Raw genomic sequence first — 22,667 nt, forward strand, 5'->3', positions numbered from 1 at the left:
AAAGACAGCCCAAAAACTCACTCACAAATTGATTGGCAGTGCATCCCCCCCCCCCATCCCTCCCCAAACCAAAAGTGAATGCTGGTTTAAAAACTGCAAAGCGATCCAAATTTCTCCAGTCCTCCATCCACACATACCTAATAATACTGAAAGGGCCATTGCAGCCCCCAACTGTAACCGACAGCACCCACAGGCCCAGCCAGGATAACCCACCCAGTTTTTTTTCAGGGGCAGGAGGAAGAAAGAGGGAGGTGCCAGTGATGATGACAGGCAGCCAGCAGCCATACCAATGCTGAGGTCCCTCTAATGGGACAGTGATGCTGGTGTGTTACTGCTGAGCTGAGAGAGAAGGAATGGTTGCCTTCCTCTCACATAATCTGAGGCCCTCCCAGTGATCTTCCTCATTTGGGGTGCAATTCTGGCTCGCCTCCTCATGGTGCACCCTGGGTAACGCGAAAGAGCCGGGACCAGTCAACCATCTATCACTCAAGGTAAGTCAAAATGCTTCTTGCTTTGTGTCAGATACAGAATGATGTGGAGCTAGGTGTGGTGGTCCACCACTTCTCTTGTTTGAGACTAGAGTTGTGTTGTTTGGGGCAGGGCTGGAGAGCTGGCATCTGTAGATTATGTGTTCTGTGGCAGGGAAGCTGGCACCTGGGTGAGAGACCCAGAGCCAGCAGGCTTGTTGTGGTTGCCCAGCTCTCCCCGTGTTGTTTAGGGCAGGGCTGGAGAGCTGGCATCTGTAGATTGTGTGTTCTTTGGCAGGGAAGCTGGCACCTGAGTGAGAGACCCAGAGCCAGCAGGCTTGTTGTGGTTGGCCAGCTCTCCCCGTGTTGTTTGGGGCAGGGCTGGAGAGCTGGCATCTGGGTTTGCTGCAGCCAGGTCTCTGCAGAGCAGACCTTGAGCAGATTGTGTTTTGTGTGGTAGTGACGTTGGCAACTGGGTTTACATTGGTTCCAGGCCTGCAGGGTTCATAGAGTAGATAGAGGGATGTAGTGCATTTGGGTCCCATAGAGATTCTCTGGTGTGAAGTTAGGTTTGGCTTTGGGTGCCCCAGGAATTGGACCCCCTGGTCCAATTTTTTTTTGGCCGTGTGGGTTTTGTGTGGGACAGTGCCCTGAAGCTGCACAGCAGTTTGGGGGGCTCTCCTCAAAACCCCCTGCTCCCCAGAGCCGCTTTCCCCACGACAATTACAGTGAGGAAGTGGCTCTAATTGGTTTTTTCTCACCATTGGGAGCAGTGTTCCTTTTGGGGTGCCCACAGATGGGTGTCATCTTTTTGGGCCAGGGGGGTTGCATGCTGGGGAGTCCCCTGAAGCTGCCCTGCAGTTTGGGGCCTCTCCCTCAAACCAGAGCCACTTTCCCCACAGCAATTGTAGTGGAGGAAGTGGCTAATTGGGCTTTCCCCATCATTGTTGGCAATGGGCCTTTTGGGGAGCCCAAAGACAGGGACCCCTGGCCCAATCTTTTTGGGACTTGGGGGGTTTGTAGGGGAGAGTCCCCTGCGGGTTTCCTGCAGTTTTTGGGGCTCTCCCTCAAACCCCCTGTCCCCCAGTAGCCTCTAATTATGCCCTATGTTGCCATTGATTTCAATGGCTCATAGGGTATAATGATGGAATAGGGGTACCCTCTTTGGGTGCCCCTGGAATGGGATCCCCTGGCCCAATCTTTTTGGGACTTAAAGGGGTTGGAGGGGAGAGTCCCCTGCAGGTCCTCTGCAAATTTGGGGGCTCTCCCTCAAACCCCCTGCCCCCCAGTAGCCTCTAATTATGCCCTATGTTGCCATTGATTTCAATGGACCATAGGGTATGATCATGGAATAGGGGCACCCTCTTTGGGTGCCCCTGGAATGGGATCCCCTGGCCCAATCTTTTGGGGACTTGGGGGGGTTGGAGGTGAGAGTCCCCTGCAGATCTCCTGCAAATTTGGGGGCTCTCCCTCAAACCCCCTCCCCTCCAGGCAGCTTCAAATATACCCTATTTGCCTTTGATTTCAATGGCCCATAGGGTATAATAGGGCCGTATATTCGGAAATAGCCGCGCATCTACCGTATATGCGGCTATTCCGAATGCGGTATTCGGGAGCATGTGGGGATTCTGAATTCCCCCCCCCCCGTATACTTCCGAATCCGTGCAATACCGAATTTTTTTTTTTTTTTTTGCACATCCCTACCACCTACCTTACAAGGTGTCTGTTGTGTGTGTGTGTGTGGGGGGAAGGTAAAGGAGATTGTGACCGCTCTGGGACTCTGAGATTCAGAGTATATGGCAGGTTATAAATCCAATCTCTTCTTCATAATACTGGAAGGTATCAGATAAGGACTTTGTTGAGGCTGGATGCTTTTGCAAGAGTCCTGCTCTGCATTTTGAAAAGTCTATAGCAGAGCAATCAAACTACCCCAATGGCCTTAATTTTTTGAACTGAGAGGGAAAGATCTTCTCAGGTAAACATGAACAACTGCCAGGAGTATGCAAGATTGTATGTTTCCAAAGGGGACGGCAAAAGATGAGATGGCTGGACAGCGTTACTGATGTAACTAACACGAATTTGAGCAGACTTCAGAGGATGGTGGAAGATAGGAGGGCCTGGCGTGACTTTGTCCATGGGGTCGCAAAGAGTTGGGCTTGACTGTGCAACTGAACAAAATGTTTCCAACAGACTAGTGCTATCCCAAATCAGTGAACTGTGTGTACAAACCCACTGTGTGTACAAACCCAACATTCTCCTTGCACATTGAACGCCTAACTGGTCTAAGCAATGTATTAGCAGAGACACCTATTATAGGTGCACCCTCCCAAGGGTCAGCCCCCCCACTCCCCGGTCCAATCACTTGCCTTACTACAGTATTCTGGTATGAAAACAGAGTTCATGGCAGATGTTAAAAGACCTTGCTGATCTATTATAAAATACTGGGCATGGAATTTTCCTATTTTTCCTTGAGGGGAGACCATAGGGCCAGATGTCTCTCTCAGCTGTACTTGCGTCACAAGGTTGTTGTGAAGATAAAATGGTAGACAGGAGAATGAGTCATGCTACCTTAAGCTCCTTGGAACAATGGTAAGATAAAGTTGTGACAGAGGAAAAAAATTATTATGCTTGAAACTGAGGTTAGGCAATGGAACACCCACTCCCCCACAATTGAATTGCTCCTTATATTTGAAGCTTATTACTAGCCTTTGCCTGAGGCAAGATGTAAAGATACATCACAGCAGATTTGACTGCTCTTGCGAATGACAAAAAATCAACAAAGAGCACTGTGGTACCTTAAATATTGATTTTAGCATAAATGTATGGACTTGAAGTCACTGTTGGATGATGGAGACAAGGAAGGTAGTGAATATGCATATGGGAAAGAGGCAGGGATGGGATGCAGGAAAAAAAATCTTGTTTTGCAAAATGATAGAAAATTTAAATCAAGTGCACTGAACTTTGAAATCAGAATAATTTGTTCTATTGCTTACAGTTTGCTTTTAAAAGCTCAGTGATATCAGGAATGTCTCCCAAGGCTTATCTCCACCTTTGCTTTACTCTTTTTAAAAACAGAGAAAAGATTTGAAGCATACCACCAACTATGATGAATCATCATAGATTCCCCCCCCCCCTTCATTTTCCTTAAATGACAGAACAGGGCCATTGTTCTACATCTATCTCGCTGTTGCAAGAACAAAGGTGAATATCATTATCAAGCCCTTCAGTACTTAACAGAATAAAAAGGTCCCTCGTTTAGCATGACCCTACTATATATCGTATGCAATAACAAGTAGGAAAACAGCAGAATAAAGCCTTCACATGAAGCCCAAGAGGAATCCATCTTCTATTTTCCCCACTTTGGTGGGAATGATGGACACAGAAATCAGTCTCTGGTGATGCCATGCCCATCCCCCCTTCCTTCCAAACACAGCAAGAATCCATGATGGTTACCCATCCTGGCTCCCTATCGTCTGTGAGTTGTGAGGAGTCACAGAGCATGACATCAGCTCAGCAGAGCAGGCTTATGCCTGTGTCCTGATTGTGTGTCGGTGGAGCTGTGTTGGGAGGGCTTTTATTTTATCAAATTTATATCCTGCCCTCCCCTAAAGGGCTCAGGGCAGCTGATCCCTAAGCACTAAGGGTAAACTAGTCTGTCATGGCTTTGCTTCCTTGCACTGACTTATGTCTGAACAACCTGAAATACAATCAGAGCCATTTTTGAATAAGCCAAGAATCAGCCATCAAGTAATTACAACATACTAGACAACCCCTGACAGATCAAATACTACACATGGCTGGCTCTTCCTCAAAAGATATTTCCTGGTCTTGTGTTATTACTGTGTTCCTATTAGCCAGGTACCACCGAGTGTTCCTTGTTTCCTCTTAATTTATATTGCAGAGCAGGAAATCTTAATACTCTGGTTTTGTATTAGATTGCAATCTTGCTAGATAAGGATCATGATGATGAAGCTCTAGTCATACTTCATATATACTAACAGCCTCAGATTGGGATGCAGTAGCTGTGTTAGACATAACACAAAACAGTCTTTTGGTACCTAAAAGACAAGCAGGCTTATTGTGGTATCATCTTTTGTCCACATCATCCAGTGTACTAAGTCTGACAAGTCTCTTCACAGACAGTCAATATAACCCTAACATGTTTATACTTTAGTAAGCTCCAATGGATTTAAATAGGGCTTATTTCTTAGCATACACATGGGAACATAGCAGGGTCAACAGGTTACGAAATGCAATCGCTAGAGTCTGTGATATTTCTACATAGAGCTCAAACATATGCATGGGAGACTAGATGAATTCTACAGAGTGCTAAAGTTGTGAACATGGATCTCCTTTTCCGGATTGCAGCAGACTGTCTATGTAAGTACCACATACATGACTGGCATAAAAATAATACAATTAAACACTAGTCTTTATACTAAAACCCTACTAATCTGACTTTCTTCTCTCGCTTAGAATCTTCAGCTTCATTGTTTCTACTGTAGAACCAGCTATAACCAAATGAAGTCTCCCTTCCTTTACTCAGCTCTGATAAACCAGCTGGTAAAGAATAGGAGAAGCCTTGAGAAATGCCTTGTTATCTCTTATCCTTTGTTCCAAACTTCCTGATTGAGTTATCTCATTTTTATTTTTTAAATAATTAGTAGATCATTTGCCATTTTACTGCCCTCAGGAACTTCTTTCATAGTTTCAAGATCTGTTGATTGTTAACATCAATCAGTGCAGGACATTTTATATACCATGTCGATCACTTTGCAACATCCTGTTAAATATGTTTATACCTGCGCAGGTCCCACTGAATTCAAACAGGGCTTTCTTTCTGATGACTGATAACTACATGAGCACAAGTTCTTGTGTAGTACAATGGAGAATGGTTGATGTTGCAACCAAATGCTAGAGTATACAAGATGTGTGAGTTGTGGTGGGACCAAGGGCAGTTTCTGCTGTGGGGTTCTACCTCCCTTGGCAGGCACAGGATGCTCCAATAACAATAATCTCCATGGCTAGCCTAGCACTGTCACTACAATGGAATTTACTAACATTATACTGATATTCAGCACATGGCAGCTACTGTGAATGAAAAATTCTGCTTGGTGTAAAATCAAAAACATGTATAATGGACAGTGCTGAGCTTGGAATACCCAGACAACCATAAAACTCACTGGGTGGTCTTGGAGAAATCTTTGTTTCCCTGAGCCTGAGTTACTTTACAGGACTGTGGTAAGGACAGCTGTATGTATGCTACCATATGGAAAGGCAAGATAAACATGTGGTAATTAAAGAAATAAAATGCCACCTGTGTAATAACATGCTGTAGAACTAATAGTTCATCTCCATGCTTCAATCCAAGCACCACAAATAGAAACTAATTTTTATTGACAAATTGTGTTTTGAATGTCCAGTATACATTTACACACAATCCTTCAATAGACAAGTCAATGACAATCCAATACAGTACAAAGTTTTGCCATTTGATTAATTTCCAAAGTCAAGTTTGTGCTTATAACAAGCAAAATCTATTGTACACCAAAAAGACAGCTACAATAGCCTGCAGAAGAGACAAGATGAAGTACTTCATTAAAAATACATGGCAGAATGAGATCAGATCATTAGACAGTTGGACAACCTGCAGGCGTTTCCTTTTTCCACACACGTTCTCTGTGCAGTGCATGATTAGAGCCATGGTGCAAAGCATTAATGGGGTCAGGCTGTAACTCAGTGCTGTCTGGTCTGCTTTGCATACAGAAAGTCCCAGCAGGGATCAATTAACAAGTAGGCACTGACCTATGGGCCCCCACATCTTTAGGGGCCCTGGGCCTGTTTGCCTTTTTCTGCCTCCCCCCCACAGGTTTGTCAAAGGAACTTTTGAGAAGGTCCCTGCAGGAGATATTAGGAGATAATCTGCGAAGGCTCCCTCGAGATTTTGACTGCCTAGGGGCCTCCACAGGGTTTAATCCGGCACTGGGTCCCAGGCTCAATGTTCAGCATCTCCAGTTAAAAGGACCAAAAGAAGATGATGTGAAAGACCTCTACCCAAGATACTGGACAGCCACTACCAGTCAGAGCAGACAATACTGACCCTGACAGACCAATAGCTGGACTAACTGTAAGGGAGTGTCATGATTTCAAAGCATATCATGCCCTGCTTTCTGAGTCAGCGTGGTGTAGTGGTTAATAGTGGTGGACTCTAATATGGAAAATTGAGTTTGATTGATTGTATGCTTCCACATGAAGCCTGATGAGTGACTTTGGGCCAGTCACAGCTTTCTCCCAGCCGTACCTACCTCACAAAGGTACCTGGTGTGAGGAGGGAAAGGCAACTGTAAGCTGGTCTGAGACTCCTTATGGTAGAAAAAAGCAGGGTATAAAAAAATAACTCCTCTTCTTATCTTGAAAAAGTCCAGGTTTCTGTAATCCTTGCTTAATGCAATGATGATACAATCATTTATTTAAAGGAAGACAATGCCCCTATGGTGGTACTCCAAAAACACCATTTCAAATGAAGTTCTTCTTGACAGCCCAAGCAGCCTTGTAAACATATAAATTCTCTATAAAATTCACATCTGCATAACAATTAGGATTCACAGATTAACAAAAAATTCACATTTTTCTAGTGATATTAACAAGCTACTTCTGACTATTCAGAAGAGTACAGTACACAATATGTTTACCCTTTAAAAAGCAAGGTGCTTTTCTATGTATCAATTATCCCATGTGGTCAATCCAGTATGGGGCCATTTTTGTGCAGGGTATATTCTAAAGCTGCAAGAATACATGAAGAAGGCATGGTAGCTGGGTATTTGGGGGTTTGTTAAATTTTCATTAATCCTCACAAGCATTTTCCAAGTTGGTTGGGTAGTACACTCCACAAAACAAACTTTGCCATGTCCCAAAGTCACACAAATCTAGGGTTGATCTTAGCTTTTGTTGTACTTTGATCCTCTTGACATTTCATTCTAAAAAAAATACTGCTCAAGCAATTTAACTAAAAGTATTAACCTCCACAACTTCAGCAAAAGGAAAAAAGTTCACTGTGCCAACAATTTGGGAAATTAGGCATGTAGTGTTGAATCATACATATGAAACATATAAATCATAATGATTATTAGAGGCAGAAGTGGACTCCATCTCCTTACCTAGACAACTCAGTATTAATCAGGATAGCCTGGCCATAGTTATTTTGCTTACGACCTTAAAACCATGGCCAGTACCTGTTGTGTTGAATTATGTTCTGAGCCAGGCCTAAACAGAAATGTATCCCCTTTTAGAGCTCTATTCTTTTGACATTTTGAATGGGATGCAAATGGGCCAACCCACTTAAAACTCTCTGATTCTGTGGTTATCACAGACAGCCTTCCAAACCCCAGAGATTTCGAACATAATCATAGGATTCTGACAGTGTTCAGAAGCCACTGACACTTTAGGATATCTGACTGAGTTAATTTTTTTTGTACCAGAGGAGCTAAATTTATAGAAATTTACATTTATGGGGTTTTCTGCAAGACTTGCATGCTGATTTCCTGTGTCTATTAATGGTCTAGCCATCACCATCCACAGGAACAACTGAAATCAGACTTAACCATTTGTGGTTTTAAGTTCAAGCCTGCATACTGCCTCTAAAATAACCTAGAGCCCCACAGTGCAATCCTAAACATGTATAAGCAGAAATAAAGCTTACTCCTTGTAAATGTGTTTAGAATTGCAGCCCCAATCATTATAGCATACAAGGAACAGGAAATTTGACTTTCAAAGGTAATCTCAATATTTATCGTAAAAATCTGACCAAGCAAAACAGTGCACTTATCAACACATAAACCCCTATACAAAATAGGCTAGTTTGTACAACTGAGAGATTCATGAAACCACTTAACTGCTAATAATATGCAATATTAAAATCAAACATGGCGTGGGTGACTGACGCTAGTTCAGTATTTAGCAGCAAGAGGAGAGAACATCAGAAACCTAAGTGCTTTTCTCATGGAAGGCAAGTTGGAAGAAATGAATTCTCATTATCTATTACAGAATGTCCACATTCAACTAGGCTGCCCAAGATTTTGGTTTCAGCTGCCACTGCCTACTCTTTTACAAAAGAGTCACCAGTTTTGAGTGACACTTTTAAAAAGTAGCATGATCCAAGTCACCAGAATCAAGGCACATGTGTTTCTCGATGAAAGAAGAAGTCCCACAAGTCTTATATAGTCTGGGAGCAGAAGCTAAGAAACTGGCAACATCTGAAAAGAGAAGAAGATACAGAAGCACACAGGAAAGTAAATGGAAGGGGAAAGTATAACAGAACTAAATAATACAGAGGTCCCACTACAACAGCAAGAGCCATGGTTAAGTTACCATGTTCCTCAGGAGTGCATTTTTTCCCTCAGACATGAAGCCATAGTTGTCTTCAAAAAGCTGGGTTTTCTAAGGTGAAATAATCTTGGAGAAGACAGAAGTCAGAGATGCAGGTGTGAGGACAATCTAGGGACAGAAGACACCACAGCAGGTTCACAGTCAAGGCAAACCTGAAAGGGTGGAGGGGGCTCAGCTGCAACTTACTGAGACAGGCAAGAGAATATTCAAGGAAAGAGATGTGCAGAGGTGGTTTGCCATTGCTTGTGTCTGTGTAATGACCCTGGACTTCCTTGGTGGTCTCCCATCCAAATACTAAACAGGGCCGACCCTGCTTAGCTTCTGAGATCGGGTTAGCCTGGGCTATCCGGATTAGGACCTCTTTAGTTTTACTATTTTTTCTATTTGGTTGGAAGATACAAAGCCATAAATAGCCATAAATTTTGTGGGTAGTGGAGTCTGAAGGTGCACTGGAAAGGCTAGTGTGTCAATGAAAAAAAATCACGTGTTTAAAATGTGCACTTTATTAAGACAAATGCATTTGTTATTTACTTAAGATGGATACATTTGTTATCTAACAAATTTTAAGCCCTCCACTTCAAGCAAATGTTAGAGGTTTTGCAGTACCCTTAAACCAGGAAGCAATTACCTGAGGGCCGGTTAATGAGTTGGAGGCAATCAGTATAAATCAATATGGAGGCAAAAACACCACAGAATTTGAGCTGCCTGATCTAGTTACTGCAGCAGTAAATTAAAACATATGTTAGCATTTACAAGGTCTGCACAGAAGCAGGCAATGGCAAACCACCTCTGAATGTCTCTTGCTCTGAAAACCCTGCAGGGTTGTCATAAGCAGAGCTTTTTTTGAGCAGGAACACACAGGAACGCAGTTCTGGCTGACTTGGCAGCGGGGGTGTGGCTTAATATGCAAATAAATTTCTGCTGGTCTTCTACCCAAAAAAGCCCTGTGCGAAACAATGGTGCTGTAAGGAGGTGTGGCCTAACATGAAAATGAGTTCCTGCTGGGCTTTTTCTACCAAAAAAGTCCTGGTCATAAGTCAACTACGACTTGATGGCAAAGGAAAAATACTGTGGATGGGGGGGAAAAGGAAAAGTCAGAGAAAGAAAGGAAAGGTCAAAGAATGCAGCATGCGAGCAAGCTCAAGTGTGTTCCAGAAATACAGTCAGTTATCAGCCCTGTCCTGCTCTCTTATGGTTATAAGTATCTAGATTTTATAAGAATTTTTAAAACCTGCTTTATTTTAGTAAGTTACATGCTCTAAAGCTACTGAATGTGTTAGATGTGCTCAACTGTACTTGCCGGTGATGCTGGCACTCCATATGGCCCATCCCTGGTTTCACAAATCAATTCACAGCAAACAGTTCTAGCACCATTTACTGAACTAACAGATTCTGGCAGGTCTTTGGACACAACTTCTGAGAACTACAAAACTTCAGCGTTCTGATGCAGAAGAGAGATATGATGAACACCATGCAACTATTTTGTATGTTCAGTACACTAATGTGCCGTTTCCATGCAACAATGACAGCCATTATTAGATATCATTACATATCCATTAATCAGGCAAACAGCTTGCCTGGAGTCTGGAGATGGCTTTAACTGTGATGAAGCATACAAATTACCAGTTGTAATACATACAACAATGGCCATCAGTGTATATCCTCTGTCATTACAGAGGAATGATCAAGTGAAAACATTCAAAGAACTGCAAGGAGGTGTCAAAGGTGATAATATGATCCTATATTGCAGGTCCTGACAAATAGTTTCCATTGCAGAAAGGAATGGAATGGAAACATTGCCAGCTGCCTCAAGTATGAACCTGCATGTGAATCAAGTTGCTCTATGTAAAACTCTTAGATGTGAAATCGTGTCAAGAAAACATACACAAAGTGTTGGCATTTCAAATACTAACTGAAACTTATCTTAGAGAGAAACAGCTTTTCTTCTGTGAGGTTCAGTGAAAGAAATCTAGCACTTATCTAGACACTAGTAACCCTCTCTACTAGCACACTGTCACACTGTATGGTCAAAATATGCTCATGTCATTAACATGATTTGAGATTGTAACTGCAAATGTGCTGATAACAGAAGCAAGAACATAAAAAGATAATCAGCATTATTTATTTTAATTCCCCAGGATGGCCCACCATGCCGATCAAAAAATCCACACAACGGGGCCACCCAGGTAAATGCTTCTCCTCTTTAATTAATCACCCCATCTCTCTGGGTGCTGTCCATGAGTTCACATAAAACAATAAACAGATTAAAATAAATAAAACAATTTAAATTAAAACCATTTTACAAACCCTGATGATGCCTTACTAATTTAATTCTTATTCTGGACAGCCAGGCATCATATCGGTGGGGGGGGGGGAGAGGAGGGAAGACTCAGAGGTATGTAGAGTGAAGGTGCCAGTTGGGCAACTGTTGTTTGTCCTCATTCAAAAACCTGGAGAAACATCTCTGCCTTACAGGCCCTGCAGAATGGAATAAGATCCCACAGGGCCCTGTTGTCTGTCATCTGGCAGAGAGTTCCACCAAGTTGTCAAGGACAGCTGGACTGCTTTAGGGCTGGGGATCACTAGCAAATTATTGCCTGTAGAGTATAATGCTCTTCCAGGGACATAACAGAGGAGATGGTACCGCAGTCAGTCCCAGACTGCTTAAGACTTTAAAGGTCATCACCAAAACCTTGAATCTAACTTGGTACTCAACCAGAAGCCAGTGTAGCTGGTGCAGCACAGGTTCTGCAAATCTAAACATTTAAAAAGGTCTGCGATTAACTTCCCCCCTATGAACAGTAACATCTGCACATACTTACAGGAACCCAAATATAAGGTATCCAATATAAGATGGAGATATAGATGGAACCAGAATAGCCTATGGGGATGGGGAAAGCAGCACAGTAAACAAGGAGACTGGGAAGAAAAACAAAATAGTGGGAGTTTGAGTGGTGGTGAGGAGAAGAAATGTAGGGGATAAAAGACAGAAAGATGGGAGACAGAGCAGGCAGACAGAGCTGGAAGAAGAGAAGTAGGACAGGACATGAGATTTTCCCCACCTCTGAGTCTTCACAGGTCCTCAGTTTGTACTACTTTATCATTAACAGAAGTATTTTTTAATTACATGGACAGTACCTAAAATACATTTTTACATAAAATTTAAATATAAAAGATCTTTGCAGATTTTGAATTTAATCTATATTTGTACCTCTAATTTCCATGCCTATTTACCTCTGCACTTTTTTCTTTCAGATTTAGCTTTTTGCCACTGGACAATCAATACTGCAGTTTGTTAAGTGAATCCAGGTAGCGAAGCGTAGCTCCCAGAGCCCAGCCAGTTTCAACATTGTTGATTTTTCGGGCAAGCTGAAATATAAAGTAGACAAGAATGTTGGAAATGCATTAGTTCCTCATAGATGTTTCAAGCATATGTGTCTATCACTTGATTTCTCTGTATTTCATGACTGTGTGTGAAATGACCCCTTTATAAAAGCATTCTGTATGAACTGATATGGGAGTATTATCTGTTGTGCTGGATACATGGCCCAGTTACACATGCAAGTCAGTCATTACTTGATTTTGCAGTCATCATGTGATGAACAGGTATTTATGAACTACCCTACTGTGCAAAATAAACCAGGGATTTTTTTTAACCTTCCTCAGACTCTCAGCTTTCATAATGGGTGTCACACAGCAGGGGACCAGGGAGGGATTCTACTGACTCACATCACTCTGGTATGAGTCTGTCTGGGAGGGCCCAGAGCACCCATCCAAATCTTTGCCTTCCTTCTTAACAAAGCCTTTTTCTTTCTATGACCAAAGAGGCATGCAGACTCAGACAGTTTAACAATAACAACAGGTTTACTGTAAGTGCTCAAGAACAACAAGTGGGTAGTAAAATATTTAGTTGACAGTGAATATAGAAAATAGTAAAGGTTGGTATAAACAAATAAAAGCCCTGATGCAGCTAACTACACATTCCCTTTCTCTAATACCAAGAGACTTACCAGCCTTGGGTAAGGGCACTCTCCTGCCACAGCCTTTCCAGAAACAACACTCCTCTCTCTGCAGCCTCTTCCCTCTCTAGCTGTCCTTTTACTGTTTTCTATGAGGGCCACCCCTCTGGGCCAGTTTCTTTCCAAAACTCCTGCCCACTCAATCAGAGGGATAGAAGAGATCCTGGGAAATGTAGGCCCTGTAACTACTCCTACACAAGCTTGCCTGGAGCCTGTAGACCTCACTAGGCCTAGGATCATGACAAATAACAGCATTTAGACATTGCAAAATTTTACACTGCATGGGCATAACCCAATAAGATCTTATAAACCAAAACAGCTCAGAATGAAGTACCAGAATAATCTGCCAGTTTTCATGATTACTTTGCCAATATCATTTGGATTTTAATCAGAGGTACAAGCACATACAGGTTAGAACTAGGTACCTTTAGGCATTATTCTCTACTACCTGTCCTTCCTCAAGGTCCCCTGTCTGCCTCTTCCACTGTCCATAAGCAGAGACCTCCCCATCTCTGCCCTTGTCACAAGATGCCAGTACATAGGTAATTCAAATAATGTCAGAATATTGCATAGGGAAAATACACTGCTTTATAGAGTTTGCAGGATTTAAATACGTTTTGTTGAACTTTCTTGGTGCAGGACCTTTATGCTTGTTTTCATACTGAGTACAGCAATAAAGAACAATTACCTTAAGAACATAGCTCTTTGGAAAGCCCAATTCTTGCAACAGCAAACTGACATAGATGAGATCCATGCAGAAGAATGGATACGCTCCTTGGTGTACCTCCATGTTACATGCTTCAGGAGAACAAAAAAGGAAAAATCAAACAAACTGTAGATCATGTACTTAATAACAATAGTGGCTTGGGACATTTACTTCCTCCTTGGCAGGCAAAAGGCCCTCCACTGAACTACAACTTTGCCATCAACCTGCCTAGCTCATCTGAGGAAAGGAAAGAAGTAGGAAAGAAGGACCTACCATTCTTTGCAGCAGTTTCAAAGTCATTGACAGTCATGGTCCCTCCTTCTTTATCTAGAAAGAAAAAGGCTATTTTGGTTAGGAAGTGACAAAGGGTGACAGTATAACAAGCTGCAGTTATATTACACATTCATTCAAGTAGTACTTACAGAGTATCAGAATTCTTCAGCCTACTTCTCATTAAGGTATTTAACTCTGAGGCTGGGATGTACCACTACAGACTCTAGGTGAGGGAATCACATGGTTAAGAATCACATGGTTTCTCTGCACAGAGAAAATTAGCTTATCAGGAACAAGGCAAAGCTAGAACTCTCCTGCCTATTATTTGTTTTCCTACTCAGAGGGAATATTTCTTTTTATTAAAGTATATTCTATCATGTGAGCCTCTGCTAGCAGTCTGAAGAGGTACAGCCTACGCAGGTCTACTGCTTCAGTGAGAGTAAGTGTGGTGTAGTGATTTGAATGCTTGACTAACTTATCTGGAAGACCTTGGTTCAAATCCCCACTTTAGCACAAAGTGTGCTGGATAATCTTGGACTAGTTATTCCCACTCAGCCTAAACTACCTCACAGGATTGTTGTGAAGGTAAAATGAGGGAAAGGGAGAACCACATACATCACTGAGTTCCCAAAGGGAATGACAAGATAAGAAGGTACAGACCAGGTCAGTTGGAATCAGTCTTTTTTCAAGGGCAGACACAGTTAATGAGGTTACTTGTAACAGATCTTGGGGTGTTCTTCTGGCAGTATTCCTTGCTGTTGCAGTGGTGACCATTCTATGCTATGACAAATCTTACTAAAGTTATACTGTGGTAAAGGAGCTTGGTAAAATAGATAGCAACAGCAGACCTGCAGAAAAAAAAATAAAACCTGCCCATATGGCAGATTGCCTCTGTTATACCTAGACACTGTAGAGTACCATCAAGATATCACTAGGAGAGACAACCACTCTGTACCACACTCACCACAAGTAGCAAGTTCTGTTTCTAATCATATGAGTTTTGCACTAATCATATTAGTTTTGTGTCACTTTTTTAGCTATAGGGACCAGTAGAAGAATGGGGTTGGAGAAGAGGGAAGAAATAGCAAGGATCAAAAGCAAGTTTACCTATCAAACCAAGATCCGTAGCCAAGTCATAATAGTAGGAAATAGCATAAAATTCTAAGTCCTTTACTTCAAGTGTCTTGTGAATCTTCTGGCTGAATATTTTTGCTACTTCATCAAGACAGGATTCATAGAGAGGTTTTTCTAAAAGAAATCAAGGGGACCACCAGTAATAATTCAGTGTTAATAATAAAATTCAAGTATGTAAGAAGCATTTGGTATGTGCAAACAGTGAAGAAATTCAGATTACAATTCAAAATGGAAATGTGGCCAATAATGTTCAACAGATTGGCATGAAATCTGAATAAACTGCCCTTTCTAGAGTGCTGAAACAACCTACTACTGCATATAACAGGAGTGTCAAATTAATTTGTTATGAGGGCCGGATCTGATATAAATGAGATCTTGTTGGGCTGGGTCATGTCAGGTTGGGCCGGGCCATGTTGGGCGAGGCCATGTGTGTACTTATTTAAGATTAGGTAGCAGAGATATAAACTTTATAAAGCGCACAGACAAACACAATTAAACATATTTTTAAAAAAACTTAAAACATTAACACTTGCTGGTTTTAAAGGTGCTTTCTTTGTATTTCTTCCATGGGATCCAGGGGAACTGGGCAAAGGAAGCTCTGGTTCTTTCCTTCCTTCCCCAGGGGACTGCGGGGTGGGAAGGAGAGCCTTAGCCAATAGAAGGAAGAAAAGCTTGGCTCAGTAGCTCTGCTGTGCAATTAAGAGAGCCTAGAAAAACAAGCTCTGCCTCCCCCCTTCCTCTCCAAGGTAGGAGCTTCAACTAATGGAGAAAAATAGAGGTTTTGCTCTGTAACTCCTGTGCAACTGAGCAAAGCAAACTGTTATGCAAAAGGAAGCAAGATATAGGAAGAAGGAAGCAGATGTTAGCTAGTTGCTTGGGGGCCTGATTCAGCCCCCGAACTTCATGTTTGAACGCCTGGCAAATAAGTTAATTCTAATAGATGCACATTAACCCAACCACTTAACAATGATTGTGCAAATAAAGATACACTCCTTTACTGCCTAATTATACTTATTTAAAGATCCTTCTTTATATCACACAGAATCATGCAATTACAATATCAACGACCACCAGCTCATTATTTCAGTAACGAAGGCTTCTGACGTAATATAAGTCAAAAGTTAGTCCACACAGTCCCATTATAACATCTGTTGTTTCTAGAGCACTGAATGTCAGGCACCTTCAGTCAAAAGCTAGTGAAAGTGCTGGGAGCTCAGCAATTTCAAGAAGCAAGCTTGTTTAAGTTTTATACATTTAGCTGTAAGCTTAGAGCAATCCAAGCATGAAGAAAATTATTCAAATGATTTGAAAACCATAATTCCAAATATATATATATATATATATATATATATATATATATATATATATATATATAGATGTATGTATTAGAATGCTTGTAATGTAACTGTGTGAATGTCTTTAAATTTCATAGTAATTATAGTCACAGTGACTGCATCGTGATTTATTTGGGTTAACTTTTTGTGACTTCTCTCTTGGTATATATACAAGAAAAAGCTAGCCTGAGACTTGTATAAATTATGCAAGTCAAGCCTAGTATTCAACTTCTGCAAGAAAGACAAGCCAGAACTACAGCAGGAGACTGTCTCATTCTCAAATGTCTACCATTTCCCATACACTTTCAAGCATCTCCTTATACCACAAGATCCAGAACTTTGCTTCTAAATGTTATAACACGCCCCCCCCCAGACTATGTAGATTGTTCATACACACAGTCTTCCTGACCATAGGAAAGAGAATTTGTAGGAACTGTTTCAATGATGAAATCCCTCTCATTGCCATTTTAAAATATTATCATACCCCTATTTACAGAATCTCAAGTTAATGGAAATACCAAAGGAAAATTAATAATACCAAATTACGAGGCAATCAGGTTACTATACCTGCCTTCTGCCCTTTAATTTTGTACAGAATCTTGGCATGCTCCCATTCACCCTGAAAATTAGGTGATGAACAGGGACTTGTCAATTCTTCATCTTCCTTTACTGTAACAGGAATAAAGGCACTGAGACAAAAGCAAAGAAATCACATGGGAACCCTGTATCTGACTGTTACTGACTTATCCTAAAAGCCCTTCAAGTCCTTTTATCTATATGCTTGCTTTAAGCAGCAGAGACAGCCTTCCCCTAGATTCCCTTATTTACTCAAATGAGAAGTGGGCATGGAATAAGGCACTTTCAATGATAGCACTTACATGCCCTACCAACAGAAATTATATGCTTTCAAGCATCTCCTTACACCATAAGATCCAGAACTTTGCTTCTAAATGTTATAACACGCCCCCCCCCCCCCCAGTTATGTAGATTGTTCATACTACACACAGTTTTTTATGTTTTGCCACCAAGTGTAGTGTTTGTTTAGTAGGGCTTTCTCTAGTTGTTTGCATTATGTTGTTTTGGCAATGATTCTGCTTAAATTATACGGTGTAAATGTTTGTCTTTTGTTATTCTTATAAGCTAAACTGGATGACTGCTGATTAGTTTGATATTTACTTGGAAGTTACATGTTATGGTTTTAATAGACAATACAATCCACACATTTTATAAACAGGAACATTACCAATGGTGTGTGGGGGAAAGCTTCAAAAGTTGTATTTGGGATGTATTCACTACTCCATACCAGATTCCAGTATATCATAGGGCAGAAAAATATATCATAAATATGTTTTGGTGGCTAAAATGGATAAGTTTTACAGCTTTCAAAGCCTACAAATTTTTACATGAGTTGGAATTATTTTTTTAGATCTCTCCCACCACCCTTTAAGTATATTTAAAAACTCATAATATGTAATAATTGCAATAACCTAGGCAAACTAATGGAAGCTAAGAAGTGCTGGCCCTGGCTAATATTTGAATGGGAGTCCTCCAAGGACACCAGGGTCATTACCCCCCAATAAAATAACTCACACCAGTTCTGAATAATTTTACAGGTTATTATGAGTGTATCTCTCCAGAGCATTAAGCAATGCTTCCCTGTATACTTAATTTCTGGAAAACCTCATGGGGTATTTCCCCCTTCCCATATGTTTACACTGTTGCTTTTTCTGAGGATGTTTTATACTCTAGGTGCTTTTTATTTACAGAAAGAAAACTGGCCATGGTAAATGGCTGTGCAGCATCAACACTGTTTACTGACATGCAGGTGACATTTTTCTTCCAAGGGAAAAAAGTTACTTTAAATGCATTCTTTTAAAAAAGTATCACCAGACAGGTCCTCTTTAACCAGGGGGTAAGCAATTATATTTCTTAGGGTTTGTAGAGTCTTTCGGGATCAAGTGCCGTGTTCTATATTTCTTATTTCAGCATATGTTACATCTAGCTCTAACCTCAATCCCTCAGGCTAAGGACTGCAAGAAGCTCAGAAACACAAAACAAGATCCCCATCAAAAAGATAAAAGTAAAATCTCTAAGACTGAAAAATACTTACAGGCTTGCCCCTGAACAACTCCTAACAGTGAAAATCTTGCCGCTATTAATCCAAGGCCCAAGTAACTGGAGAAGCAGGAAAACAGAAAATCAAAAATCATATTCTGATGGTAATGCAATAAATTGTTATTGAATTTGGTAACTTATGTCTATTTAGAGATTTAAAATGTATGGAAATTTTGAAGCCATGAGAACCCCCGCCCCCAGCAATAACTCAAAAATAGATATTTGGGAGGGAAACTCAAATATATACAATCAGGACCTTTTTTTGAGCTGAAATGCACTGGAACACCGTTCTGGCTGGACCGGGCAGCGTTCCAGCTTGGCCTCATCGACTTCCCCCACTGCCTGGCAGGGTTTAGGGAGGCCAGCCACGCTTGCGTGGGGACCTCCCGATGTCCAGGTGTCTGGTGGGACTTGGGGAGGCCTGCCGTGCTTGTGCGGGGCCTCCCAACGTCGCACTCTCTGACGGGGCTTGGAAAGGCCTGCCATGCTTGTGCGGGGGCCTCCCAATGTTGCGCTATCCAGTGGGGCTTGGGGAGGCCTGCCATGCTTGAGCAGGGGGCCTCCTGACGTCATGTTGGCCGGCGGGGTTTGGGGAGGCCTGCCGCGCTTCTGCTGGGGCCTCCTGACGTCGCACTGTCTGGCAGGATTTGGGGAGGCCTGCCGCACTTTTGCTGGGGCCTCCCGATGTCATGCTGTCCGGCGGGGCTCAGAGAGGCCTGCTGCACTTCGGCGGGGCCTCCCAACGTCCAGCTGGCCGGCGGGGCTCGAGGGGCCAAGCTACAGAGCTCGGGCTTTGTGGGAGTCAGCACTTTTACAGGTGAATTGCTTGGATCCCCTTTCCTTCAGTCTCTTTTTCCTTTCTTTTCTCTTTCTTGCTTGCTTTCCCCCCTCCTTTCTTTCACTTCTTCCCACCCTTTTCCTTTCTTCCTATTTCATTTCTCTTTCCTTTTTTCCCTATTTGTTTCCAACTGTCTCCCCCTCCCTCCCTCCCTTTCATTCATTCATTGTTTCTTTCTTTTTGTCAGTCTTTCTTTCCAACTCTCTCCCCCTTTCATTCATTCATTTTCTTTCTGTTAGTCCCTTTCATTCATTCATTCATTCATTCTTTATTTCTTTCTTTTTGGCAGTGTTCTTTCTTTCTCCCCCTTTTCATGCATTCTTTTTCTTTCTCTCAGTCTTTCTTTTTCTCTGTCTATTTGCTTTATTTTCCGCTCCCTCACTCTTTCTGTCAATATTTCTTTTTCCGTTTGTCTTATTTCCTACTAGCTCCTCCCTCTCTCCCTCTCCTTTCTTTTCAACTCTCTCCCCCCTTTTATTAATTAAGTCAGTCTTTTCTCCTGTTTGCTTTATTTCTCTTTCTTTAAGCACTACACCATGGCTGGGTCTGCAGTAGTGTGTTGGAATTTGATTTTTTTCTCTGGGAATGGTATATATTTATGGCTTTATATATATGTGTGGATATATATTTCTGAACCTTTTCCAATGCTAGAATATCATTTTTGAGGTGTGATGACCAGAATTGTTACCACATCCCAAAAAAGACATTGTACACTTTTGGTGATGTCAGAGGTGTGGCCTAGTATGCATATGATGGAGATGTCAGAGGCGTGGCATACTATGCAAATGATGGTGATGTCAGAGGCATGGCCTCACATACTAATGAGTTCCTGCTGGGCTTTTTCTACAAAAAAAGCCCTGTATACAATACTTACTGTTCTATCAAACCTAAATTAATGTTATTGTTTTAGCAACATAAAATAAATCATTTATTACTTAGTTTTCATATACAATTGCAATATCTGACATGAGCTTTAAAAGTTATAGAAAACTGCAAATATACCCAAGTAATTGAGAGAAAACTATGCTGGGGCATGCTATGCTGTCTTAGCATATGTATCTTAATTTTTGCTATCTGGTAACAGAGCGCTCAGTTCAATGAAACTTTCAGAATTTTTCCATTGAGGCTTTGGTGCAGTTTCTACTCTGCCTCCTTCTGATCTCACCCTCCCCTCCCCTCCCCAAGTAAAGTAGGGCAATAAGCTACTAGTTATCCAGTCTGTGGCTATATCTATCAGAGTGGGAGAGGTGAAAAGGTCAACCACAAGGAAGGAGTCAAATCAGGACAAAGCATTTAGCCTTTGACAAAAAATGCCAGCCCTACATGTTCTCCTTGTGAAGATTATATCCTTCTAGGTGCAGAAATGTATTTTGAATTTAAGAGCTGTATATGTCTACAGCATGCCCACCGTGTCTTTAAAACATTTTACTGGTTCTAAAAGAGAAAATATGTCACAGATTTTTTTTTTTAATTACACACCAAAATCTCCACATTTTCCTTTTTTTTTTTTAAGGCAAGGTCCTGGAGATGGAATGTTCCCACCTCTCCGATTTTTACATCCCCCCACCCCAGGTTTTCACATCTCTACTTCTGCCCATGATAGTCACAAACCTGTTAAATATCCACTTCACAGTGTATGAGAAAGCTGGTCTATACATAACTGACTTGCTTTCACACCTTGTGATTTAAGGAAAAGTAGCAGGATGAGATATCGAATTATAAACTTGTAGTGAAATGTGCTCTGGGTTTTTTTCCTCATCATGCAATTGTCACCTTCTTGTACGTTTGCAAAATACAGGCTGCATGAAATTGGTACTAGACATTATGATACTAAGCCAGTTAGGGGCTAAATATAAAGCATCAGAGTACACCTAGGGCTTACTGGTATAAAGTTGTCCTGGCCTTCAGAAGAAAGAAAAGCTGTTGAGGCAAGTTTATTGCATTTGGCAGTCTCTTCTGCATTATTTCCAAAGCATTTTTATTATAATAATCATCATATCATGCCCTTGAACTAGAAAGAATTAGAAACAGGAAATACAGGACATACATTCTAACACACATGTGCACAGGAACACCCTGTGAATTTAAATTCTACTGGACTGATTCTGCTGTACAGTCGCTCCACCCCTGAGTTTCTGCTTTCCTCATATCAAACAGTCGATTCTCCGCCAGTTGCTGTGCAGCTCCCTCTAGTCCCGCCCCCTTCTTCCTGTGAAGGAATTGGAGGGAGCCATGGGTAAAAATGCAGCTATGCAGCAACTGATAGGAAATCAATTGCCTGATCCAGGGAAAGCAGAAGCATGGGGGTGGAGCAATTGCTACTGTGGAATCAGTCCTAATGTTTCAAAGTCTCTGCACTTGAAGAAGGAAGTCTGAAAGGGCATCCATAGTCCCCAGTTCAGCAGTACTAGATAATATTTTGGAATGAAAACCTTGATCCAGGAATGGGAATCTCCAGCCCCTGTTCAGGAGAACAGAGGGCTGGATTCAGATCTCCACACTGTCCCTCTACCTGAACAAATGACTATTCCAGCCCTAGCTCATCAATCAGGTTTTTCAGTCCAATTGTATGTAAGTTTCTTAAACTAAGTGCAAAAGCCTGCTTTGGTGCATAAGTGGCCCCTGTTGAATCAGGATGACTACATTCAGATGCCTCGCTTAGGCATGGTAAAGTAAAAACATGCACAAACTCTGCCTATTGCCAGATTCATTAATACCTGTCCCTTCTCATCCTCCTCACACAGAGTATCACAGTTAAAAACTAGTGCTGGTTGCTGATGAATCAATGAAAAGCAGTTAACCCTGTAATTTTCTCCACACCTATGCTGGATTATACTAGTATAGAATATCCCCAGACTTGTTAAAGTGTAGTTGTTTTCTAATTTGAGGTAAATTCCTTTCCACAACTAACCTGTGAGAATACAGTTTGTACATCTGGTTAAATATCTGAAATGAAATGATGTCACTAGCAGATGTCTCCTCCAGAGTTGTCTGTAAAGGAAAATAGAACACTGGATAGAATATTTGGAAAGAGAAAGGCAAACCAACAAAACTGAGAAACCTGTGGGGGAACACTTTAACCTTCCAAAGTATTCAATGGATGACCTCAAAGTAGCTGTTTTACTGCAAAGGAACTTCAAGAACCTAATGGAGAGAGAAATTGCTGAATTACAAATTACTATGAAACTTGGAACAAACACCTTCCCAGGACTGAACAGGGATATTGGTTTTTTATCTCATTACATATGCTAAACCCACTTTCACCAAGTATGGCGATATATCCACAGTATTCCAATGTATTTCTCTTTTAGGATAGTGTTATCAGAATAATGCTTTTGTACTGACATACTCAAACAAGGGATATTGGTTGTTTATCTCAGTACCTATACTAAACCC

The 22,667-nt window shown here is 41.5% G+C and overlaps 1 protein-coding gene across 1 annotated transcript in view; it reads right to left on the reverse strand.

The window, feature by feature from the left end:
• Positions 1-8,593: 8,593 nt before the first annotated feature.
• The window catches only part of ENTPD6 (ectonucleoside triphosphate diphosphohydrolase 6), a 35,694-nt gene continuing 21,620 nt past the window's right edge, over positions 8,594-22,667 (reverse strand). The window contains exons 8-15 of the mRNA XM_060248782.1: positions 22,183-22,262; positions 18,429-18,493; positions 16,886-16,987; positions 14,958-15,098; positions 13,851-13,904; positions 13,560-13,669; positions 12,087-12,221; positions 8,594-8,719 (exon numbers count right to left, since the gene is read on the reverse strand). Of these exons, the coding sequence (XP_060104765.1) occupies positions 12,132-12,221; positions 13,560-13,669; positions 13,851-13,904; positions 14,958-15,098; positions 16,886-16,987; positions 18,429-18,493; positions 22,183-22,262 (642 nt within the window). The 3' untranslated portion in view covers positions 8,594-8,719; positions 12,087-12,131. The remainder of the gene's footprint in view (positions 8,720-12,086; positions 12,222-13,559; positions 13,670-13,850; positions 13,905-14,957; positions 15,099-16,885; positions 16,988-18,428; positions 18,494-22,182; positions 22,263-22,667) is intronic.

This window comes from Heteronotia binoei, chromosome 1 (assembly GCF_032191835.1).
Source record: "Heteronotia binoei isolate CCM8104 ecotype False Entrance Well chromosome 1, APGP_CSIRO_Hbin_v1, whole genome shotgun sequence".
In the NCBI taxonomy this organism is placed as follows: domain Eukaryota; kingdom Metazoa; phylum Chordata; class Lepidosauria; order Squamata; family Gekkonidae; genus Heteronotia; species Heteronotia binoei.